This window comes from Amblyomma mixtum, chromosome 1, assembly GCF_055824585.1.
Source record: "Amblyomma mixtum isolate Tamu chromosome 1, ASM5582458v1, whole genome shotgun sequence".
NCBI lineage: Eukaryota > Metazoa > Arthropoda > Arachnida > Ixodida > Ixodidae > Amblyomma > Amblyomma mixtum.
In genome coordinates this window covers 153621763-153644657 of record NC_143012.1, presented here as the reverse complement: position 1 = coordinate 153644657, position 22895 = coordinate 153621763, and the positions used below count along the sequence as shown (strand labels likewise).

The 22895-nt window shown below is 52.7% G+C and overlaps 2 protein-coding genes, 14 non-coding genes and 4 pseudogenes across 16 annotated transcripts; all 20 read left to right on the top strand.

Moving 5' to 3' along the window:
* The first annotated feature begins 341 nt into the window (after positions 1-341).
* On the top strand, positions 342-460 carry LOC149368382 (5S ribosomal RNA; annotated as a pseudogene).
* A 544-nt stretch (positions 461-1004) lies between these two features.
* LOC149368381 (5S ribosomal RNA) lies at positions 1005-1123 on the top strand. The gene has a single exon (XR_016287930.1). It is a non-coding gene; the product is annotated as a 5S ribosomal RNA (ribosomal RNA).
* Positions 1124-1670: 547 nt separating this feature from the next.
* On the top strand, positions 1671-1789 carry LOC149368380 (5S ribosomal RNA). The gene has a single exon (XR_016287929.1). It is a non-coding gene; the product is annotated as a 5S ribosomal RNA (ribosomal RNA).
* A 594-nt stretch (positions 1790-2383) lies between these two features.
* On the top strand, positions 2384-2502 carry LOC149368379 (5S ribosomal RNA). The gene has a single exon (XR_016287928.1). It is a non-coding gene; the product is annotated as a 5S ribosomal RNA (ribosomal RNA).
* Positions 2503-3047: 545 nt separating this feature from the next.
* LOC149368378 (5S ribosomal RNA) lies at positions 3048-3166 on the top strand. Its single transcript, XR_016287927.1, has one exon. It is a non-coding gene; the product is annotated as a 5S ribosomal RNA (ribosomal RNA).
* Positions 3167-3714: 548 nt separating this feature from the next.
* On the top strand, positions 3715-3833 carry LOC149368377 (5S ribosomal RNA). The gene has a single exon (XR_016287662.1). It is a non-coding gene; the product is annotated as a 5S ribosomal RNA (ribosomal RNA).
* A 594-nt stretch (positions 3834-4427) lies between these two features.
* LOC149368376 (5S ribosomal RNA) lies at positions 4428-4546 on the top strand. Its single transcript, XR_016287926.1, has one exon. It is a non-coding gene; the product is annotated as a 5S ribosomal RNA (ribosomal RNA).
* A 548-nt stretch (positions 4547-5094) lies between these two features.
* Positions 5095-5213, top strand: LOC149368375 (5S ribosomal RNA). Its single transcript, XR_016287925.1, has one exon. It is a non-coding gene; the product is annotated as a 5S ribosomal RNA (ribosomal RNA).
* Positions 5214-5758: 545 nt separating this feature from the next.
* LOC149368374 (5S ribosomal RNA) lies at positions 5759-5877 on the top strand. Its single transcript, XR_016287924.1, has one exon. It is a non-coding gene; the product is annotated as a 5S ribosomal RNA (ribosomal RNA).
* Positions 5878-6424: 547 nt separating this feature from the next.
* Positions 6425-6543, top strand: LOC149368373 (5S ribosomal RNA). Its single transcript, XR_016287923.1, has one exon. It is a non-coding gene; the product is annotated as a 5S ribosomal RNA (ribosomal RNA).
* A 547-nt stretch (positions 6544-7090) lies between these two features.
* LOC149368372 (5S ribosomal RNA) lies at positions 7091-7209 on the top strand. Its single transcript, XR_016287922.1, has one exon. It is a non-coding gene; the product is annotated as a 5S ribosomal RNA (ribosomal RNA).
* Positions 7210-7804: 595 nt separating this feature from the next.
* On the top strand, positions 7805-7923 carry LOC149368371 (5S ribosomal RNA). The gene has a single exon (XR_016287921.1). It is a non-coding gene; the product is annotated as a 5S ribosomal RNA (ribosomal RNA).
* A 648-nt stretch (positions 7924-8571) lies between these two features.
* Positions 8572-8677, top strand: LOC149368370 (5S ribosomal RNA; annotated as a pseudogene).
* Positions 8678-9289: 612 nt separating this feature from the next.
* LOC149368369 (uncharacterized) lies at positions 9290-10540 on the top strand. The gene has a single exon (XM_089569885.1). It carries the CDS (start codon positions 9290-9292, stop codon positions 10538-10540), a length of 1251 nt encoding a protein of 416 aa, XP_089426011.1.
* Positions 10541-14118: 3578 nt separating this feature from the next.
* LOC149368368 (5S ribosomal RNA) lies at positions 14119-14237 on the top strand (annotated as a pseudogene).
* Positions 14238-14841: 604 nt separating this feature from the next.
* On the top strand, positions 14842-16092 carry LOC149368367 (uncharacterized). Its single transcript, XM_089569877.1, has one exon. The coding sequence runs from the start codon at positions 14842-14844 to the stop codon at positions 16090-16092; it is 1251 nt and encodes a 416-aa protein (XP_089426003.1).
* A 3578-nt stretch (positions 16093-19670) lies between these two features.
* LOC149368366 (5S ribosomal RNA) lies at positions 19671-19789 on the top strand (annotated as a pseudogene).
* Positions 19790-20334: 545 nt separating this feature from the next.
* Positions 20335-20453, top strand: LOC149368365 (5S ribosomal RNA). Its single transcript, XR_016287919.1, has one exon. It is a non-coding gene; the product is annotated as a 5S ribosomal RNA (ribosomal RNA).
* Positions 20454-21000: 547 nt separating this feature from the next.
* On the top strand, positions 21001-21119 carry LOC149368364 (5S ribosomal RNA). Its single transcript, XR_016287918.1, has one exon. It is a non-coding gene; the product is annotated as a 5S ribosomal RNA (ribosomal RNA).
* Positions 21120-21715: 596 nt separating this feature from the next.
* On the top strand, positions 21716-21834 carry LOC149368363 (5S ribosomal RNA). Its single transcript, XR_016287917.1, has one exon. It is a non-coding gene; the product is annotated as a 5S ribosomal RNA (ribosomal RNA).
* Positions 21835-22895: the final 1061 nt, after the last annotated feature.

Here is a 22895-nt window from a genome sequence, read left to right as displayed (position 1 = left end):
AAAATGAGGATGGGATGCCTTTCGATTTAATAATGCTGACAGGCCTCCACTGTATATGGCGCTCCAGAATGGCAGGCTGGCATTGTGACAGTGACGCAAGACCTGCCAGAATTTACTTTCGCGAAAGTATGGAGATGTTTCTGGCCATTCAGAAAGCCGCTGCGGAGCCTCCGGAGTGGCTCTCAAGACTAGAGCCGCTCTGTACGTTGCGTGAATTTTAATTGGACGAAGCCAGATTTATGCTGGCTGACCACAAGTCGTGTGTACATAGTTATTGTCTTTTGTTCATTGTTTGTGTTTGTCCAGTTTTTTGTGTCAAAGCCAGGCAATAAAGAAAAAAAAAAATCGGCCATACCATGTTGAATACGCCGGTTCTCGTCCGATCACCGAAGCTAAGCAGCATTGGGCTCGGTCAGTACTTGGGAGGGAGACCACCTGGGAACACCGAGTGCTGATGGCATTTCTTTTGCATTTTTATTCGCCCTTCACGTTTTTTTTTCTGTCATAGTTGCGCAGTGTCTCAGGCAACTATAGGAGGTGACGTTATTTTGTTATCGATAATACAATCTCATCGGCAACGTGTCCAACGTGTAGTACGTGCGGACGCGAAACTGTGGCAAAACTCGAAGCGAACCCGTGGCGTCTCGGCTGTCATTCTGACGTCTGCCGCGGCGGGTACACTGCAGATTAAACTCTAGCAAAGCCCCAAGATAGCTGGGAGGCCCAGTGTGCGCATAACACTGCGCAGAAGCGCACAATATGCGCCCACCGCACCATGCACCGCACCCACTGCCGGTCCATGTGTAAACAACACAGGCTCGCTCCCGCTGCTCTTTCCGTGCATGCCGCAGTGGTTTAGGTTCGCCAGAACGGCTGAGAAAAGCGCAGGGCAGGTAACTGCACGCTTGGCGGCTGTTGCCACGAGCGAGGGAAGTATCCATGCGCAGTTTTGCATCCTCGAGGGCCAAACACAGTACATAAAGACTCGGAAAGCACTGTCTCTCGCCATCGGCCATACCATGTTGAATACGCCGGTTCTCGTCCGATCACCGAAGCTAAGCAGCATTGGGCTCGGTCAGTACTTGGGAGGGAGACCACCTGGGAACACCGAGTGCTGATGGCATTTCTTTTGCATTTTTATTCGCCCTTCACGTTTTTTTTTTTTCTGTCATAGTTGCGCAGTGTCTCAGGCAACTATAGGAGGTGACGTTATTTTGTTATCGATAATACAATCTCATCGGCAACGTGTCCAACGTGTAGTACGTGCGGACGCGAAACTGTGGCAAAACTCGAAGCGAACCCGTGGCGTCTCGGCTGTCATTCTGACGTCTGCCGCGGCGGGTACACTGCAGATTAAACTCTAGCAAAGCCCCAAGATAGCTGGGAGGCCCAGTGTGCGCATAACACTGCGCAGAAGCGCACAATATGCGCCCACCGCACCATGCACCGCACCCACTGCCGGTCCATGTGTAAACAACACAGGCTCGCTCCCGCTGCTCTTTCCGTGCATGCCGCAGTGGTTTAGGTTCGCCAGAACGGCTGAGAAAAGCGCAGGGCAGGTAACTGCACGCTTGGCGGCTGTTGCCACGAGCGAGGGAAGTATCCATGCGCAGTTTTGCATCCTCGAGGGCCAAACACAGTACATAAAGACTCGGAAAGCACTGTCTCTCGCCATCGGCCATACCATGTTGAATACGCCGGTTCTCGTCCGATCACCGAAGCTAAGCAGCATTGGGCTCGGTCAGTACTTGGGAGGGAGACCACCTGGGAACACCGAGTGCTGATGGCATTTCTTTTGCATTTTTATTCGCCCTTCACGTTTTTTTTTTCTGTCATAGTTGCGCAGTGTCTCAGGCAACTATAGGAGGTGACGTTATTTTGTTATCGATAATACAATCTCATCGGCAACGTGTCCAACGTGTAGTACGTGCGGACGCTAATACAATCTCATCGGCAACGTGTCCAACGTGTAGTACGTGCGGACGCGAAACTGTGGCAAAACTCGAAGCGAACCCGTGGCGTCTCGGCTGTCATTCTGACGTCTGCCGCGGCGGGTACACTGCAGATTAAACTCTAGCAAAGCCCCAAGATAGCTGGGAGGCCCAGTGTGCGCATAACACTGCGCAGAAGCGCACAATATGCGCCCACCGCACCATGCACCGCACCCACTGCCGGTCCATGTGTAAACAACACAGGCTCGCTCCCGCTGCTCTTTCCGTGCATGCCGCAGTGGTTTAGGTTCGCCAGAACGGCTGAGAAAAGCGCAGGGCAGGTAACTGCACGCTTGGCGGCTGTTGCCACGAGCGAGGGAAGTATCCATGCGCAGTTTTGCATCCTCGAGGGCCAAACACAGTACATAAAGACTCGGAAAGCACTGTCTCTCGCCATCGGCCATACCATGTTGAATACGCCGGTTCTCGTCCGATCACCGAAGCTAAGCAGCATTGGGCTCGGTCAGTACTTGGGAGGGAGACCACCTGGGAACACCGAGTGCTGATGGCATTTCTTTTGCATTTTTATTCGCCCTTCACGTTTTTTTTTTCTGTCATAGTTGCGCAGTGTCTCAGGCAACTATAGGAGGTGACGTTATTTTGTTATCGATAATACAATCTCATCGGCAACGTGTCCAACGTGTAGTACGTGCGGACGCGAAACTGTGGCAAAACTCGAAGCGAACCCGTGGCGTCTCGGCTGTCATTCTGACGTCTGCCGCGGCGGGTACACTGCAGATTAAACTCTAGCAAAGCCCCAAGATAGCTGGGAGGCCCAGTGTGCGCATAACACTGCGCAGAAGCGCACAATATGCGCCCACCGCACCATGCACCGCACCCACTGCCGGTCCATGTGTAAACAACACAGGCTCGCTCCCGCTGCTCTTTCCGTGCATGCCGCAGTGGTTTAGGTTCGCCAGAACGGCTGAGAAAAGCGCAGGGCAGGTAACTGCACGCTTGGCGGCTGTTGCCACGAGCGAGGGAAGTATCCATGCGCAGTTTTGCATCCTCGAGGGCCAAACACAGTACATAAAGACTCGGAAAGCACTGTCTCTCGCCATCGGCCATACCATGTTGAATACGCCGGTTCTCGTCCGATCACCGAAGCTAAGCAGCATTGGGCTCGGTCAGTACTTGGGAGGGAGACCACCTGGGAACACCGAGTGCTGATGGCATTTCTTTTGCATTTTTATTCGCCCTTCACGTTTTTTTTTTTTTCTGTCATAGTTGCGCAGTGTCTCAGGCAACTATAGGAGGTGACGTTATTTTGTTATCGATAATACAATCTCATCGGCAACGTGTCCAACGTGTAGTACGTGCGGACGCGAAACTGTGGCAAAACTCGAAGCGAACCCGTGGCGTCTCGGCTGTCATTCTGACGTCTGCCGCGGCGGGTACACTGCAGATTAAACTCTAGCAAAGCCCCAAGATAGCTGGGAGGCCCAGTGTGCGCATAACACTGCGCAGAAGCGCACAATATGCGCCCACCGCACCATGCACCGCACCCACTGCCGGTCCATGTGTAAACAACACAGGCTCGCTCCCGCTGCTCTTTCCGTGCATGCCGCAGTGGTTTAGGTTCGCCAGAACGGCTGAGAAAAGCGCAGGGCAGGTAACTGCACGCTTGGCGGCTGTTGCCACGAGCGAGGGAAGTATCCATGCGCAGTTTTGCATCCTCGAGGGCCAAACACAGTACATAAAGACTCGGAAAGCACTGTCTCTCGCCATCGGCCATACCATGTTGAATACGCCGGTTCTCGTCCGATCACCGAAGCTAAGCACCATTGGGCTCGGTCAGTACTTGGGAGGGAGACCACCTGGGAACACCGAGTGCTGATGGCATTTCTTTTGCATTTTTATTCGCCCTTCACGTTTTTTTTTTCTGTCATAGTTGCGCAGTGTCTCAGGCAACTATAGGAGGTGACGTTATTTTGTTATCGATAATACAATCTCATCGGCAACGTGTCCAACGTGTAGTACGTGCGGACGCTAATACAATCTCATCGGCAACGTGTCCAACGTGTAGTACGTGCGGACGCGAAACTGTGGCAAAACTCGAAGCGAACCCGTGGCGTCTCGGCTGTCATTCTGACGTCTGCCGCGGCGGGTACACTGCAGATTAAACTCTAGCAAAGCCCCAAGATAGCTGGGAGGCCCAGTGTGCGCATAACACTGCGCAGAAGCGCACAATATGCGCCCACCGCACCATGCACCGCACCCACTGCCGGTCCATGTGTAAACAACACAGGCTCGCTCCCGCTGCTCTTTCCGTGCATGCCGCAGTGGTTTAGGTTCGCCAGAACGGCTGAGAAAAGCGCAGGGCAGGTAACTGCACGCTTGGCGGCTGTTGCCACGAGCGAGGGAAGTATCCATGCGCAGTTTTGCATCCTCGAGGGCCAAACACAGTACATAAAGACTCGGAAAGCACTGTCTCTCGCCATCGGCCATACCATGTTGAATACGCCGGTTCTCGTCCGATCACCGAAGCTAAGCAGCATTGGGCTCGGTCAGTACTTGGGAGGGAGACCACCTGGGAACACCGAGTGCTGATGGCATTTCTTTTGCATTTTTATTCGCCCTTCACGTTTTTTTTTTTTTCTGTCATAGTTGCGCAGTGTCTCAGGCAACTATAGGAGGTGACGTTATTTTGTTATCGATAATACAATCTCATCGGCAACGTGTCCAACGTGTAGTACGTGCGGACGCGAAACTGTGGCAAAACTCGAAGCGAACCCGTGGCGTCTCGGCTGTCATTCTGACGTCTGCCGCGGCGGGTACACTGCAGATTAAACTCTAGCAAAGCCCCAAGATAGCTGGGAGGCCCAGTGTGCGCATAACACTGCGCAGAAGCGCACAATATGCGCCCACCGCACCATGCACCGCACCCACTGCCGGTCCATGTGTAAACAACACAGGCTCGCTCCCGCTGCTCTTTCCGTGCATGCCGCAGTGGTTTAGGTTCGCCAGAACGGCTGAGAAAAGCGCAGGGCAGGTAACTGCACGCTTGGCGGCTGTTGCCACGAGCGAGGGAAGTATCCATGCGCAGTTTTGCATCCTCGAGGGCCAAACACAGTACATAAAGACTCGGAAAGCACTGTCTCTCGCCATCGGCCATACCATGTTGAATACGCCGGTTCTCGTCCGATCACCGAAGCTAAGCAGCATTGGGCTCGGTCAGTACTTGGGAGGGAGACCACCTGGGAACACCGAGTGCTGATGGCATTTCTTTTGCATTTTTATTCGCCCTTCACGTTTTTTTTTTCTGTCATAGTTGCGCAGTGTCTCAGGCAACTATAGGAGGTGACGTTATTTTGTTATCGATAATACAATCTCATCGGCAACGTGTCCAACGTGTAGTACGTGCGGACGCGAAACTGTGGCAAAACTCGAAGCGAACCCGTGGCGTCTCGGCTGTCATTCTGACGTCTGCCGCGGCGGGTACACTGCAGATTAAACTCTAGCAAAGCCCCAAGATAGCTGGGAGGCCCAGTGTGCGCATAACACTGCGCAGAAGCGCACAATATGCGCCCACCGCACCATGCACCGCACCCACTGCCGGTCCATGTGTAAACAACACAGGCTCGCTCCCGCTGCTCTTTCCGTGCATGCCGCAGTGGTTTAGGTTCGCCAGAACGGCTGAGAAAAGCGCAGGGCAGGTAACTGCACGCTTGGCGGCTGTTGCCACGAGCGAGGGAAGTATCCATGCGCAGTTTTGCATCCTCGAGGGCCAAACACAGTACATAAAGACTCGGAAAGCACTGTCTCTCGCCATCGGCCATACCATGTTGAATACGCCGGTTCTCGTCCGATCACCGAAGCTAAGCAGCATTGGGCTCGGTCAGTACTTGGGAGGGAGACCACCTGGGAACACCGAGTGCTGATGGCATTTCTTTTGCATTTTTATTCGCCCTTCACGTTTTTTTTTTTTCTGTCATAGTTGCGCAGTGTCTCAGGCAACTATAGGAGGTGACGTTATTTTGTTATCGATAATACAATCTCATCGGCAACGTGTCCAACGTGTAGTACGTGCGGACGCGAAACTGTGGCAAAACTGGAAGCGAACCCGTGGCGTCTCGGCTGTCATTCTGACGTCTGCCGCGGCGGGTACACTGCAGATTAAACTCTAGCAAAGCCCCAAGATAGCTGGGAGGCCCAGTGTGCGCATAACACTGCGCAGAAGCGCACAATATGCGCCCACCGCACCATGCACCGCACCCACTGCCGGTCCATGTGTAAACAACACAGGCTCGCTCCCGCTGCTCTTTCCGTGCATGCCGCAGTGGTTTAGGTTCGCCAGAACGGCTGAGAAAAGCGCAGGGCAGGTAACTGCACGCTTGGCGGCTGTTGCCACGAGCGAGGGAAGTATCCATGCGCAGTTTTGCATCCTCGAGGGCCAAACACAGTACATAAAGACTCGGAAAGCACTGTCTCTCGCCATCGGCCATACCATGTTGAATACGCCGGTTCTCGTCCGATCACCGAAGCTAAGCAGCATTGGGCTCGGTCAGTACTTGGGAGGGAGACCACCTGGGAACACCGAGTGCTGATGGCATTTCTTTTGCATTTTTATTCGCCCTTCACGTTTTTTTTTTTTCTGTCATAGTTGCGCAGTGTCTCAGGCAACTATAGGAGGTGACGTTATTTTGTTATCGATAATACAATCTCATCGGCAACGTGTCCAACGTGTAGTACGTGCGGACGCGAAACTGTGGCAAAACTCGAAGCGAACCCGTGGCGTCTCGGCTGTCATTCTGACGTCTGCCGCGGCGGGTACACTGCAGATTAAACTCTAGCAAAGCCCCAAGATAGCTGGGAGGCCCAGTGTGCGCATAACACTGCGCAGAAGCGCACAATATGCGCCCACCGCACCATGCACCGCACCCACTGCCGGTCCATGTGTAAACAACACAGGCTCGCTCCCGCTGCTCTTTCCGTGCATGCCGCAGTGGTTTAGGTTCGCCAGAACGGCTGAGAAAAGCGCAGGGCAGGTAACTGCACGCTTGGCGGCTGTTGCCACGAGCGAGGGAAGTATCCATGCGCAGTTTTGCATCCTCGAGGGCCAAACACAGTACATAAAGACTCGGAAAGCACTGTCTCTCGCCATCGGCCATACCATGTTGAATACGCCGGTTCTCGTCCGATCACCGAAGCTAAGCAGCATTGGGCTCGGTCAGTACTTGGGAGGGAGACCACCTGGGAACACCGAGTGCTGATGGCATTTCTTTTGCATTTTTATTCGCCCTTCACGTTTTTTTTTTTCTGTCATAGTTGCGCAGTGTCTCAGGAAACTATAGGAGGTGACGTTATTTTGTTATCGATAATACAATCTCATCGGCAACGTGTCCAACGTGTAGTACGTGCGGACGCTAATACAATCTCATCGGCAACGTGTCCAACGTGTAGTACGTGCGGACGCGAAACTGTGGCAAAACTCGAAGCGAACCCGTGGCGTCTCGGCTGTCATTCTGACGTCTGCCGCGGCGGGTACACTGCAGATTAAACTCTAGCAAAGCCCCAAGATAGCTGGGAGGCCCAGTGTGCGCATAACACTGCGCAGAAGCGCACAATATGCGCCCACCGCACCATGCACCGCACCCACTGCCGGTCCATGTGTAAACAACACAGGCTCGCTCCCGCTGCTCTTTCCGTGCATGCCGCAGTGGTTTAGGTTCGCCAGAACGGCTGAGAAAAGCGCAGGGCAGGTAACTGCACGCTTGGCGGCTGTTGACACGAGCGAGGGAAGTATCCATGCGCAGTTTTGCATCCTCGAGGGCCAAACACAGTACATAAAGACTCGGAAAGCACTGTCTCTCGCCATCGGCCATACCATGTTGAATACGCCGGTTCTCGTCCGATCACCGAAGCTAAGCAGCATTGGGCTCGGTCAGTACTTGGGAGGGAGACCACCTGGGAACACCGAGTGCTGATGGCATTTCTTTTGCATTTTTATTCGCCCTTCACGTTTTTTTTTTTCTGTCATAGTTGCGCAGTGTCTCAGGCAACTATAGGAGGTGTCGTTATTTTGTTATCGATAATACAATCTCATCGGCAACGTGTCCAACGTGTAGTACGTGCGGACGCGAAACTGTGGCAAAACTCGAAGCGAACCCGTGGCGTCTCGGCTGTCATTCTGACGTCTGCCGCGGCGTGTACACTGCAGATTAAACTCTAGCAAAGCCCCAAGATAGCTGGGAGGCCCAGTGTGCGCATAACACTGCGCAGAAGCGCACAATATGCGCCCACCGCACCATGCACCGCACCCACTGCCGGTCCATGTGTAAACAACACAGGCTCGCTCCCGCTGCTCTTTCCGTGCATGCCGCAGTGGTTTAGGTTCGCCAGAACGGCTGAGAAAAGCGCAGGGCAGGTAACTGCACGCTTGGCGGCTGTTGCCACGAGCGAGGGAAGTATCCATGCGCAGTTTTGCATCCTCGAGGGCCAAACACAGTACATAAAGACTCGGAAAGCACTGTCTCTCGCCATCGGCCATACCATCGTGTCGGCCGAAGTGTGGCCGCCATGTTTTATTTCTTGTAACCTCTTGATTTGTACGTCAAAATCGGCAATAAAGAAAAAAAAAAGCCATACCATGTTGAATACGCCGGTTCTCGTCCGATCACCGAAGCTAAGCAGCATTGGGCTCGGTCAGTACTTGGGAGGGAGACCACCTGGGAACACCGAGTGCTGATGGCATTTCTTTTGCATTTTTATTCGCCCTTCACGTTTTTTTTTTTCTGTCATAGTTGCGCAGTGTCTCAGGCAACTATAGGAGGTGACGTTATTTTGTTATCGATAATACAATCTCATCGGCAACGTGTCCAACGTGTAGTACGTGCGGACGCGAAACTGTGGCAAAACTCGAAGCGAACCCGTGGCGTCTCGGCTGTCATTCTGACGTCTGCCGCGGCGGGTACACTGCAGATTAAACTCTAGCAAAGCCCCAAGATAGCTGGGAGGCCCAGTGTGCACATAACACTGCGCAGAAGCGCACAATATGCGCCCACCGCACCATGCACCGCACCCACTGCCGGTCCATGTGTAAACAACACAGGCTCGCTCCCGCTGCTCTTTCCGTGCATGCCGCAGTGGTTTAGGTTCGCCAGAACGGCTGAGAAAAGCGCAGGGCAGGTAACTGCACGCTTGGCGGCTGTTGCCACGAGCGAGGGAAGTATCCATGCGCAGTTTTGCATCCTCGAGGGCCAAACACAGTACATAAAGACTCGGAAAGCACTGTCTCTCGCCATCGGCCATACCATGTTATTCTACTTCCAGCCACCGAGCGTGACGGACGCAGAATCATGGGCTCCCACGGAGCGGCGATAGCGGCCGGTGCCGGCCGCGGAAACAGGTTTGCCAGCGACGCAGATAAGGATTACGAGATCGTTCTGCCTACCCTGCCCACCGGACGTGTTGTTTTAAACACGGTTTTTTTGCACGGGGACGTGCGTGTGAGGCCCTACAGGGTCGAAGACTTCAGAGACGCCCTCGCCAACGTTGGTGCGCTCCCCGACGTCGTGGCGTTGGGGGCGTACCAGATAAACCATGTGTGGGCGGTGACCTTCAGCAGCGCTGACGGCGCCAAGAAACTGGCCGCCATAAAGGAGCTGGAAGTGAAGGGACGCCGCTGCATCGTTTTTGACCCAGAAGACCACCAGGTCAAGCTGCGCCTCCACTGGATGCTACACGGCGTCGCCGACGAGGACATCCGGACTGCATTCGCGGCGTTCGGCAATGTGACCGAGGTAACCCGGGAGCGCTGGCGCGTCGCGGGCATGAAGGAGAAGGGCTCCACCACGAGGACCGTGCTCCTGAAACTGAAGCCAGGCGTGAAGGTGGACGACCTGCCTCACCAGGTACGAGTCGCTGGCGAGTTGGCTCTCGTGGTAGTTCCGGGGCGGCCGATGCAGTGCCTTCGTTGCGGCGGCACGGGGCACGTTCGCCGCGATTGCAAGGTGCCCAGGTGTTCGAAATGCCGACGCTATGGACACTCGGAGGCTGACTGCGTTCGTACATACGCGTCGGCTACCGGGCATGTAGCAGCGAGCGACTCTGCAGAACTGATGGATGTCGTCGAGGCGGAGGAAGCAGCGAGCGGTGCCGACGACGCGAGCAAAACGGACGGGGTGGCGGTTCAGCCAGCTGTTGCAAGTAGCAACACCGACACGGCTGTCGCACAGGAGAACGGGTCGCCAGCTGCTGACTCGCCTTCGACGCCAGCGGCAACGCCCAACGATGGAGCGAGCCCGCCCGTGCACGTGGACGTGGAACGCAAGGCGGCCAGCGAGAGGCACGACGACAAGGCCGACTCCCGCGTGAACGTCGGCGTGACTACACCTGCGAAGCGTTCGCACGCCGAGACCAAGGCCAACGGGGAGAAGGCAGCAGAGCCCAGCGTGGAGGAACCGCCGGCAAAGACGCCGCAAGCGCGACGGCCCAGCTTGCGGCCGCGCCCAAAGGTCCCGACTGACAAGCGTGGCGGCGACAAGGCGCCGCCTGACCAGGAGCACGTGCTCGCGCCGGGTGACACCGGCGGCGACGGCATCGTCTAGCGACATGCTGGACGCGAGAGGTAAGCACCATGCTTTCGGTCTCCTCTTCCTAAGTTAAAATGGCTTCTGCAACTCCGTTTAAAGTCGCCACCCTAAACGTTAGAGGCCTGGCAGGTAAAAGAAAACAAAGCCAGCTGTACCGACTTGTAACGGAGCAAGATATCGATATACTGGCAGTGCAGGAGACCAAAGTCGACGGGGAGGAGGAGACCGGGAGCATGGTGCGACGTTTCACGTCTAGGTATTTTGCCGTCGTTAGCCATACTGTAGGCACATCGGCTGGCTGTATTCTTTTTGTTAAGAAGTTGCCGGGGATAGAAGTACACGGTCATCATTCGTGCCTGTCGGGTCGATACGTGTCCATCGATTTTTCGCTCTGTAACATCGACTGGCGCATTGTTTGTCTGTATGCACCTAATGTAGTTGATGGCCGAGCCGCGTTTTTTGAAAGCGTCGAAGAACGGCTTCGCACGGACAGGCAGCTCATTGTTATGGGCGATTACAACTGTGTTCTTAGTGCGCGCGACAAGACAAGCGTCCGAGGTTTCAGGGATAAAAGCACCGAAGTGTTGTTACGAATGATTGTGAACTGCAACCTCGAGGATGTTGCAGAGTGTCTTGAAGGAACGCGTGCTGTAAGGTACACACGATTCGAGGGCACAAGTCACGCACGGCTAGACCGAATTTATGCATCCGCGGAAACGGTCCCTAAATGCAATAGTTATGCAGTTCTGCCGGTTTCATTTTCTGACCACTGTTTGGTTCAATGCTGCATAGGATTCATTAAGAAGGGGAATGGTTTTTCATGGGAAATGTGGAAGTTAAATGAGAAGCTACTCCAGGACGAATTTTATAACCGAGCTGTAAGGGAAGAAATAGCAAAAATAGAACCAAGTAGTAACATGAGGATTTGGCAGCAGTGGGAGCTGACTAAAGAAACTTTAAAATTAAAAGCAATAGATAGAGCCACCTGTATACGTCATGAAGCAAAAAAAGAGGAAATGGAGCTAAAGGCACTGCTTCAGAAGATGATAAAACAGGAATGCCGAGCGCCTGGTAAATGGATAGAAGACATAAGGAAAACCAAACAAAAGTTACAGCTTATCGAAGAAGAACGTTATCGGGGAGCGCTGGTGAGGGCAAGGGCAGAAGACATAGCCGCAGGGGAAGCGCCAACGAAACGAGCGCTTGGTTTAGAAAAAGCCCGTGCCGAAAGAAACCACATAAACGAAATAGAATGGAGAGGTGTTTCTAAAACGGACACCGATCATATCAAAGCAGCTTTTTTCGAGCATTACCAGGCGCTCTTCGCATTGCATCCGGTAGACGTTGTCACTTTTAAGGAGGCGTTTCTGCCCGAGATGCCGCGCCTGGACGACGAAACTAAAGACAGACTAGAGCAGGCGATAACTCAATTGGAAGTTGAGCAAGCAATAGACAGCTTAAATCCTGGTAAGTCGCCTGGACCGGACGGGTTCAGCGCGGCATTCTACAAAGAATTTAAAAATGTAATTTCCCCGGTCTTGCAGGTAATCTTTAATGAAGCCTATAAAGTAAAAGCACTGCCTCCGTCCTATGGGTCGTCCCATACTGTGCTTATTCCCAAGACGGACGACATAGACAGATTACGATTGGTAACAGCATACTGACCCATAGCACTCACTAACGTCGAGTACAAAATTTACATGAAGGTTTTGGCACGAAGGCTGCAGACCGTGATTCATTTATTAGTTGGTCCGCATCAAACCTGCGGCATTAAAGCGCGGTCTATTTTCACAAATATTCACGTTGCGCGCAGTGTCTTAGAAACATGTGATGACACTAATGGTCAGGTGGCTATTCTACAGATCGATTTGGAAAAGGCTTTTGACTGTGTGGCCCATGAACTTTTGTTTTCAGTATTAGACCATGTTAATGTTGGTTCTGTTATCCGCGAGGGTGTGGCCCTGGCATACCGGAACTGCACGACGAGATTGATCGTTAACAAGAGTCTGGGGGCCCCCATTAGCGTGCAGCGTTCGGTGCGCCAGGGCTGTCCCCTCAGCCCTCTTTTATTTTGTATTTATGTGGAGACCCTTTGTTTAAAGATTCTGAAAAACAGGAGTATTAACGGATTTACTTTACAAGCAGCCGAAGTAAAGCTCTTGGCGTACGCTGATGATATTGCTGTGTTTGCCGTTGACAAGAGAGGCATAAGCGAGGCTGTTCAATGTGTACGCGATTTCAGCCAAGCTACAGGCAGCGGGGTTAACTGGTCGAAGTGCCTTGGGCTGTGGCATGGCGGGTGGGCATCTACGCCTGAGCGGTTTGCCAGCCTGCCTTGGACGACAACGCCAGATAAGTACTTGGGCGTTCCGCTCGATGCTTACCGTGACAGTGAACAATATTGGACAGGACAGGTCAAAGAGACACGGCAGAGAGCTGATAAGTGGAAAGGAACGACCTTGTCGATTTTCGCCAGAGCCACTGTTTGCAACCTGTTCTTTATCAGCAGGCTCTGGTATGTAATGCAGGTGTTGCACTGTTCACGGTTAAGTATTCAAAAGCTACACCGAATTTTCGCCGTCTTTATCTGGTCGTCTGAATGGGAGCGCTGCAGCCAGACTAACCTGTTCCGACGGGTACAAGACGGCGGGTTGGGATTGGGCCATTTGTTTTTGCGACAGCTGGTCAATCGTTTTTTGTTTTTTAGGGACACAAGAGACCCTTTTTTGCGTACCGTATGCCAAGTTAGGCTGCGGCATCTACTTCCAGAGTACATAGTCGGAACTGCTGAGGTGTATAGTAGGGTCACCGGTTTTTACCGGGAAGTCGTAGCCAGTGTAAGGTTTCTTTCCGCGCGATTTTCCAATGACTTTCTGTCCAGTGTGAAACGAAAGAAACTGTACCGTGCCTTGTGCGATGTAGTTTTCCCCGAGCCCTTGTACAGGGCCTTGTACAGTGGAGGCCCAGGAAAAGATGTTTTAAAGAGAGTTAAAAAAATGCAGGTGCCGCCTGGAACAAAAACCTTCTTTTTTAAGTTGCACACCGGGACCTTACCGGTTAAAAAATTTTTAGAGGGAAAGGAATTGTTTTTACCCTGGGGATCTCACTGTTTAATTTGCAGAAAGCCGGAAACAATAGACCATGTATTTTTACACTGTTGGGAAGGGGTTTATTTTTGGGATGTATTGCAGCGAACATTAAAGAAAGAATTTCCACTAGACCCGTATGGCATCCGGTTCTTATGTGTTCAAAATGAGGAATGGGTGCCTTTCGATTTAATAATGCTGATAGGCCTCCACTGTATATGGCGCTCCAGAATGGCAGGCTGGCATTGTGACAGTGACGCAAGACCTGCCAGAATTTACTTTCGCGAAAGTATGGAGATGTTTCTGGCCATTCAGAAAGCCGCTGCGGAGCCTCCGGAGTGGCTCTCAAGACTAGAGCCGCTCTGTACGTTGCGTGAATTTTAATTGGACGAAGCCAGATTTATGCTGGCTGACCACAAGTCGTGTGTACATAGTTATTGTCTTTTGTTGATTGTTTGTGTTGTCCAGTTTTTTGTGTCAAAGCCAGGCAATAAAGAAAAAAAAAAAAAAATCGGCCATACCATGTTGAATACGCCGGTTCTCGTCCGATCACCGAAGCTAAGCAGCATTGGGCTCGGTCAGTACTTGGGAGGGAGACCACCTGGGAACACCGAGTGCTGATGGCATTTCTTTTGCATTTTTATTCGCCCTTCACGTTTTTTTTTCTGTCATAGTTGCGCAGTGTCTCAGGCAACTATAGGAGGTGACGTTATTTTGTTATCGATAATACAATCTCATCGGCAACGTGTCCAACGTGTAGTACGTGCGGACGCGAAACTGTGGCAAAACTCGAAGCGAACCCGTGGCGTCTCGGCTGTCATTCTGACGTCTGCCGCGGCGGGTACACTGCAGATTAAACTCTAGCAAAGCCCCAAGATAGCTGGGAGGCCCAGTGTGCGCATAACACTGCGCAGAAGCGCACAATATGCGCCCACCGCACCATGCACCGCACCCACTGCCGGTCCATGTGTAAACAACACAGGCTCGCTCCCGCTGCTCTTTCCGTGCATGCCGCAGTGGTTTAGGTTCGCCAGAACGGCTGAGAAAAGCGCAGGGCAGGTAACTGCACGCTTGGCGCCTGTTGCCACGAGCGAGGGAAGTATCCATGCGCAGTTTTGCATCCTCGAGGGCCAAACACAGTACATAAAGACTCGGAAAGCACTGTCTCTCGCCATCGGCCATACCATGTTCATTCTACTTCCAGCCACCGAGCGTGACGGACGCAGAATCATGGGCTCCCACGGAGCGGCGATAGCGGCCGGTGCCGGCCGCGGAAACAGGCTCGCCAGCGACGCAGATAAGGATTACGAGATCGTTCTGCCTACCCTGCCCACCGGACGTGTTGTTTTAAACACGGTTTTTTTGCACGGGGACGTGCGTGTGAGGCCCTATAGGGTCGAAGACTTCAGAGACGCCCTCGCCAACGTTGGTGCGCTCCCCGACGTCGTGGCGTTGGGGGCGTACCAGATAAACCATGTGTGGGCGGTGACCTTCAGCAGCGCTGACGCCGCAAAGAAACTGGCCGCCATGAAGGAGCTGGAAGTGAAGGGACGCCGCTGCATCGTTTTTGACCCAGAAGACCACCAGGTCAAGCTGCGCCTCCACTGGATGCTACACGGCGTCGCCGATGAGGACATCCGGACTGCATTCGCGGCGTTCGGCAATGTGACCGAGGTAACCCGGGAGCGTTGGCGCGTCGCGGGCATGAAGGAGAAGGGCTCCACCACGAGGACCGTGCTCCTGAAACTGAAGCCAGGCGTGAAGGTGGACGACCTGCCTCACCAGGTACGAGTCGCTGGCGAGTTGGCTCTCGTGGTAGTTCCGGGGCGGCCGATGCAGTGCCTTCGTTGCGGCGGCACGGGGCACGTTCGCCGCGATTGCAAGGTGCCCAGGTGTTCGAAATGCCGACGCTATGGACACTCGGAGGCTGACTGCGTTCGTACCTACGCGTCAGCTACCGGGCATGTAGCAGCGAGCGACTCCGCAGAACTGATGGACGTCGTCGAAGCAGAGGAAGCAGCGAGCGGTGCCGACGACACGGGCAAAACGGAGGGGGCGGCGGCTCAGCCAGCTGTTGCGAGTAGCGGCACCGACATGGCTGTCGCACAGGAGAGCGGGTCGCCAGCTGCTGACTCGCCTTCGACGCCAGTGGAAACGCCCAACGATGGAGCGAGCCCGCCCGTGCACGTGGACGTGGAACGCAAGGCGGCCAGCGAGAGCCACGACGACAAGGCCGACTCCCGCGTGAACGTCGGCGTGACTACACCTGCGAAGCGTTCGCACGCCGAGACCAAGGCCAACGGGGAGAAGGCAGGAGAGCCCAGCGTGGAGGAACCGCCGGCAAAGACGCCGCAAGCGCGACGGCCCAGCCTGCGGCCGCGCCCAAAGGTCCCGACTGACAAGCGTGGCGGCGACAAGGCGCCGCCTGACCAGGAGCACGTGCTCGCGCCGGGTGACACCGGCGGCGACGGCATCGTCTAGCGACATGCTGGACGCGAGAGGTAAGCACCATGCTTTCGGTCTCCTCTTCCTAAGTTAAAATGGCTTCTGCAACTCCGTTTAAAGTCGCCACCCTAAACGTTAGAGGCCTGGCAGGTAAAAGAAAACAAAGCCAGCTGTACCGACTTGTAACGGAGCAAGATATCGATATACTGGCAGTGCAGGAGACTAAAGTCGACGGGGAGGAGGAGACCGGGAGCATGGTGCGACGTTTCACGTCTAGGTATTTTGCCGTCGTTAGCCATGCTGTAGGCACATCGGCTGGCGGTATTCTTTTTGTTAAGAGGTTGCCGGAGATAGAAGTACACGGTCATCATTCGTGCCTGTCGGGTCGATACGTGTCCATCGATTTTTCGCTCTGTAACATCGACTGGCGCATTGTTTGTCTGTATGCACCTAATGTGGTTGATGGCCGAGCCGCGTTTTTTGAAAGCGTCGAAGAACGGCTTCGCACGGACAGGCAGCTCATTGTTATGGGCGATTACAACTGTGTTCTTAGTGCGCGCGACAAGACAAGCATCCGAGGTTTCAGGGATAAAAGCACCGAAGTGTTGTTACGAATGATTGTGAACTGCAACCTCGAGGATGTAGCAGAGTGTCTTGAAGGAACGCGTGCTGTAAGGTACACACGATTCGAGGGCACAAGTCACGCACGGCTAGACCGAATTTATGCATCCGCGGAAACGGTCCCTAAATGCAATAGTTATGTAGTTCTGCCGGTTTCATTTTCTGACCACTGTTTGGTTCAATGCTGCATAGGATTCATTAAGAAGGGGAATGGTTTTTCATGGGAAATGTGGAAGTTAAATGAGAAGCTACTCCAGGACGAATTTTATAACCGAGCTGTAAGGGAAGAAATAGCAAAAATAGAACCAAGTAGTAACATGAGGATTTGGCAGCAGTGGGAGCTCACTAAAGAAACTTTAAAATTAAAAGCAATAGATAGAGCCACCTGTATACGTCATGAAGCAAAAAAAGAGGAAATGGAGCTAAAGGCACTGCTTCAGAAGATGATAAAACAGGAATGCCGAGCGCCTGGTAAATGGATAGAAGACATAAGGAAAACCAAACAAAAGTTACAGCTTATCGAAGAAGAACGTTATCGGGGAGCGCTGGTGAGGGCAAGGGCAGAAGACATGGCCGCAGGGGAAGCGCCAACGAAACGAGCGCTTGGTTTAGAAAAAGCCCGTGCCGAAAGAAACCACATAAACGAAATAGAATGGAGAGGTGTTTCTAAAACGGACATCGATCATATCAAAGCAGCTTTTTTCGAGCATTACCAGGCGCTCTTCGCATTGCATCCGGTAGACGTTGTCACTTTTAAGGAGGCGTTTCTGGCCGAGATGCCGCGCCTGGACGACGAAACTAAAGACAGATTAGAGCAGGCGATAACTCAATTGGAAGTCGAGCAAGCAATAGACAGCTTAAACCCTGGTAAGTCGCCTGGGCCGGACGGGTTCAGCGCGGCATTCTACAAAGAATTTAAGCATGTAATTTCCCCGGTCTTGACAGTCATCTTTAATGAAGCCTTTAAACTAAAATCACTGCCTCCGTCCTATGGCTCTTCCCATACAGTGCTGATTCCGAAAACGGACGACACAGACAGATTACGACTGGTAGCAGCATATCGACCCATAGCACTCACTAACGTCGAGTACAAAATTTACATGAAGGTTTTGGCACGAAGGTTGCAGACCGTGATCCATTTATTAGTTGGTCCGCATCAGACCTGCGGGATTAAAGGGCGGTCCATTTTTACAAATATCCACGTTGCGCGCAGTGTATTAGAATGCTGTGATGACACTAATGATCAGGTAGCTATACTCCAGATAGATTTAGAAAAGGCTTTTGACTGCGTTGCCCATGAACTTTTGTTTGCAGTATTAGGCCATGTTAACGTTGGTTATGTTATTCGCGAGGGTGTGGCCCTGGCATACCGGAACTGCACGACGAGATTGATCGTTAACAAGAGTCTGGGGGCTCCCATTAGCGTGCAGCGTTCGGTGCGCCAGGGCTGTCCCCTCAGCCCCCTTTTATTTTGTATTTATGTGGAGACCCTTTGTTTAAAGATACTGAAAAACAGGAGTATTACCGGATTCAGATTACAAGCAGCCGAAGTGAAGCTCTTGGCGTACGCTGATGACATTGCTGTGTTTGCCGTTGACGAGGGAGGCATAAGCGAGGCTGTTCAATGTGTACGCGATTTCAGCCAAGCTACAGGCAGCGGGGTTAACTGGTCGAAGTGCCTCGGGCTTTGGCATGGAAGGTGGGCATCTACGCCTGAAAGGTTTGCTAGTGTGCCGTGGACGACAACACCAGATAAATACTTGGGCGTTCCGCTCGATGCTTACCGTGACAGTGAACATTATTGGACAGGACAGGTCAAAGAGACACGGGAGAGAGCTGATAAGTGGAAAGGAACGACCTTGTCGATTTTCGCCAGAGCCACTGTTTGCAACCTGTTCTTTATCAGCAGGCTCTGGTACGTAATGCAGGTGTTGCACTGTTCACGGTTAAGTATTCAAAAGCTACACCGAATTTTCGCCGTCTTTATCTGGTCGTCTGAATGGGAGCGCTGCAGCCGGACCAACCTGTTCCGACGGGTACAAGACGGCGGGTTGGGATTGGGCCATTTGTTTTTGCGACAGCTGGTCAATCGTTTTTTGTTTTTTAGGGACACAAGAGACCCTTTTTTGCGTACCGTATGCCAAGTTAGGCTGCGGCATCTACTTCCAGAGTACATAGTCGGAACTGCTGAGGTGTATAGTAGGGTCACCGGTTTTTACCGGGAAGTCGTAGCCAGTGTAAGGTTTCTTTCCGCGCGATTTTCCAATGACTTTCTGTCCAGTGTGAAACGAAAGAAACTGTACCGTGCCTTGTGCGATGTAGTTTTCCCCGAGCCCTTGTACAGGGCCTTGTACAGTGGAGGCCCAGGCAAAGATGTTTTAAAGAGAGTTAAAAAAATGCAGGTGCCGCCTGGAACAAAAACCTTCTTTTTTAAGTTGCACACCGGGACCTTACCGGTTAAAAAATTTTTAGAGGGAAAGGAATTGTTTTTACCCTGGGGATCTCACTGTTTAATTTGCAGAAAGCCGGAAACAATAGACCATGTATTTTTACACTGTTGGGAAGGGGTTTATTTTTGGGATGTATTGCAGCGAACATTAAAGAAAGAATTTCCACTAGACCCGTATGGCATCCGGTTCTTATGTGTTGAAAATGAGGATGGGGTGCCTTTCGATTTAATAATGCTGACAGGCCTCCACTGTATATGGCGCTCCAGAATGGCAGGCTGGCATTGTGACAGTGACGCAAGACCTGCCAGAATGTACTTTCGCGAAAGTATGGAGATGTTTCTGGCCATTCAGAAAGCCGCTGCGGAGCCTCCGGAGTGGCTCTCAAGACTAGAGCCGCTCTGTACGTTGCGTGAATTTTAATTGGACGAAGCCAGATTTATGCTGGCTGACCACAAGTCGTGTGTGCATAGTTATTGTCTTTTGTTGATTCTTTGTGTTGTCCAGTTTTTTTTTGTGTCACAGCCAGGCAATAAAGAAAAAAAAAAAATCGGCCATACCATGTTGAATACGCCGGTTCTCGTCCGATCACCGAAGCTAAGCAGCATTGGGCTCGGTCAGTACTTGGGAGGGAGACCACCTGGGAACACCGAGTGCTGATGGCATTTCTTTTGCATTTTTATTCGCCCTTCACGTTTTTTTTTTCTGTCATAGTTGCGCAGTGTCTCAGGCAACTATAGGAGGTGACGTTATTTTGTTATCGATAATACAATCTCATCGGCAACGTGTGCAACGTGTAGTACGTGCGGACGCGAAACTGTGGCAAAACTCGAAGCGAACCCGTGGCGTCTCGGCTGTCATTCTGACGTCTGCCGCGGCGGGTACACTGCAGATTAAACTCTAGCAAAGCCCCAAGATAGCTGGGAGGCCCAGTGTGCGCATAACACTGCGCAGAAGCGCACAATATGCGCCCACCGCACCATGCACCGCACCCACTGCCGGTCCATGTGTAAACAACACAGGCTCGCTCCCGCTGCTCTTTCCGTGCATGCCGGAGTGGTTTAGGCTCGCCAGAACGGCTGAGAAAAGCGCAGGGCAGGTAACTGCACGCTTGGCGGCTGTTGCCACGAGCGAGGGAAGTATCCATGCGCAGTTTTGCATCCTCGAGGGCCAAACACAGTACATAAAGACTCGGAAAGCACTGTCTCTCGCCATCGGCCATACCATGTTGAATACGCCGGTTCTCGTCCGATCACCGAAGCTAAGCAGCATTGGGCTCGGTCAGTACTTGGGAGGGAGACCACCTGGGAACACCGAGTGCTGATGGCATTTCTTTTGCATTTTTATTCGCCCTTCACGTTTTTTTTTTTTCTGTCATAGTTGCGCAGTGTCTCAGGCAACTATAGGAGGTGACGTTATTTTGTTATCGATAATACAATCTCATCGGCAACGTGTCCAACGTGTAGTACGTGCGGACGCGAAACTGTGGCAAAACTCGAAGCGAACCCGTGGCGTCTCGGCTGTCATTCTGACGTCTGCCGCGGCGGGTACACTGCAGATTAAACTCTAGCAAAGCCCCAAGATAGCTGGGAGGCCCAGTGTGCGCATAACACTGCGCAGAAGCGCACAATATGCGCCCACCGCAGCATGCACCGCACCCACTGCCGGTCCATGTGTAAACAACACAGGCTCGCTCCCGCTGCTCTTTCCGTGCATGCCGCAGTGGTTTAGGTTCGCCAGAACGGCTGAGAAAAGCGCAGGGCAGGTAACTGCACGCTTGGCGGCTGTTGCCACGAGCGAGGGAAGTATCCATGCGCAGTTTTGCATCCTCGAGGGCCAAACACAGTACATAAAGACTCGGAAAGCACTGTCTCTCGCCATCGGCCATACCATGTTGAATACGCCGGTTCTCGTCCGATCACCGAAGCTAAGCAGCATTGGGCTCGGTCAGTACTTGGGAGGGAGACCACCTGGGAACACCGAGTGCTGATGGCATTTCTTTTGCATTTTTATTCGCCCTTCACGTTTTTTTTTTTTCTGTCATAGTTGCGCAGTGTCTCAGGCAACTATAGGAGGTGACGTTATTTTGTTATCGATAATACAATCTCATCGGCAACGTGTCCAACGTGTAGTACGTGCGGACGCTAATACAATCTCATCGGCAACGTGTCCAACGTGTAGTACGTGCGGACGCGAAACTGTGGCAAAACTCGAAGCGAACCCGTGGCGTCTCGGCTGTCATTCTGACGTCTGCCGCGGCGGGTACACTGCAGATTAAACTCTAGCAAAGCCCCAAGATAGCTGGGAGGCCCAGTGTGCGCATAACACTGCGCAGAAGCGCACAATATGCGCCCACCGCACCATGCACCGCACCCACTGCCGGTCCATGTGTAAACAACACAGGCTCGCTCCCGCTGCTCTTTCCGTGCATGCCGCAGTGGTTTAGGTTCGCCAGAACGGCTGAGAAAAGCGCAGGGCAGGTAACTGCACGCTTGGCGGCTGTTGCCACGAGCGAGGGAAGTATCCATGCGCAGTTTTGCATCCTCGAGGGCCAAACACAGTACATAAAGACTCGGAAAGCACTGTCTCTCGCCATCGGCCATACCATGTTGAATACGCCGGTTCTCGTCCGATCACCGAAGCTAAGCAGCATTGGGCTCGGTCAGTACTTGGGAGGGAGACCACCTGGGAACACCGAGTGCTGATGGCATTTCTTTTGCATTTTTATTCGCCCTTCACGTTTTTTTTTTCTGTCATAGTTGCGCAGTGTCTCAGGCAACTATAGGAGGTGACGTTATTTTGTTATCGATAATACAATCTCATCGGCAACGTGTCCAACGTGTAGTACGTGCGGACGCGAAACTGTGGCAAAACTCGAAGCGAACCCGTGGCGTCTCGGCTGTCATTCTGACGTCTGCCGCGGCGGGTACACTGCAGATTAAACTCTAGCAAAGCCCCAAGATAGCTGGGAGGCCCAGTGTGCGCATAACACTGCGCAGAAGCGCACAATATGCGCCCACCGCACCATGCACCGCACCCACTGCCGGTCCATGTGTAAACAACACAGGCTCGCTCCCGCTGCTCTTTCCGTGCATGCCGCAGTGGTTTAGGTTCGCCAGAACGGCTGAGAAAAGCGCAGGGCAGGTAACTGCACGCTTGGCGGCTGTTGCCACGAGCGAGGGAAGTATCCATGCGCAGTTTTGCATCCTCGAGGGCCAAACACAGTACATAAAGACTCGGAAAGCACTGTCTCTCGCCATCGGCCATACCATGTTTTTGCTATTTCTTCCCTTACAGCTCGGTTATAAAATTCGTCCTGGAGTAGCTTGTCATTTAACTTCCACATTTCCCATGAAAAACCATTCCCCTTCTTAATGAATCCTATGCAGCATTGAACCAAACAGTTGTCAGAAAATGAAACCGGCAGAACTACATAACTATTGCATTTAGGGACAGATTCCGCGGATGCATAAATTCGGTCTAGCCGTGCGTGACTTGTGCCCTCGAATCGTGTGTACCTTACAGCACGCGTTCCTTCAAGACACTCTGCTACATCCTCGAGGTTGCAGTTCACAATCATTCGTAACAACACTTCGGTGCTTTTGTCCCTGAAACCTCGGACGCTTGTCTTGTCGCGCGCGCTAAGGACACAGTTGTAATCGCCCATAACAATCAGCTGCCTGTCCGTGCGAAGCCGTTCTTCGACGCTTTCAAAAAACGCGGCTCGGCCATCAACCACATTAGGTGCATACAGACAAACAATGCGCCAGT

Coding starts and splice junctions, on each gene's coding strand:
- LOC149368369 (XM_089569885.1), top strand. CDS start 9,290: ATGGGCTCCCACGGAGCGGCGATAGCGGCCGGTGCCGGCCGCGGAAAC.
- LOC149368367 (XM_089569877.1), top strand. CDS start 14,842: ATGGGCTCCCACGGAGCGGCGATAGCGGCCGGTGCCGGCCGCGGAAAC.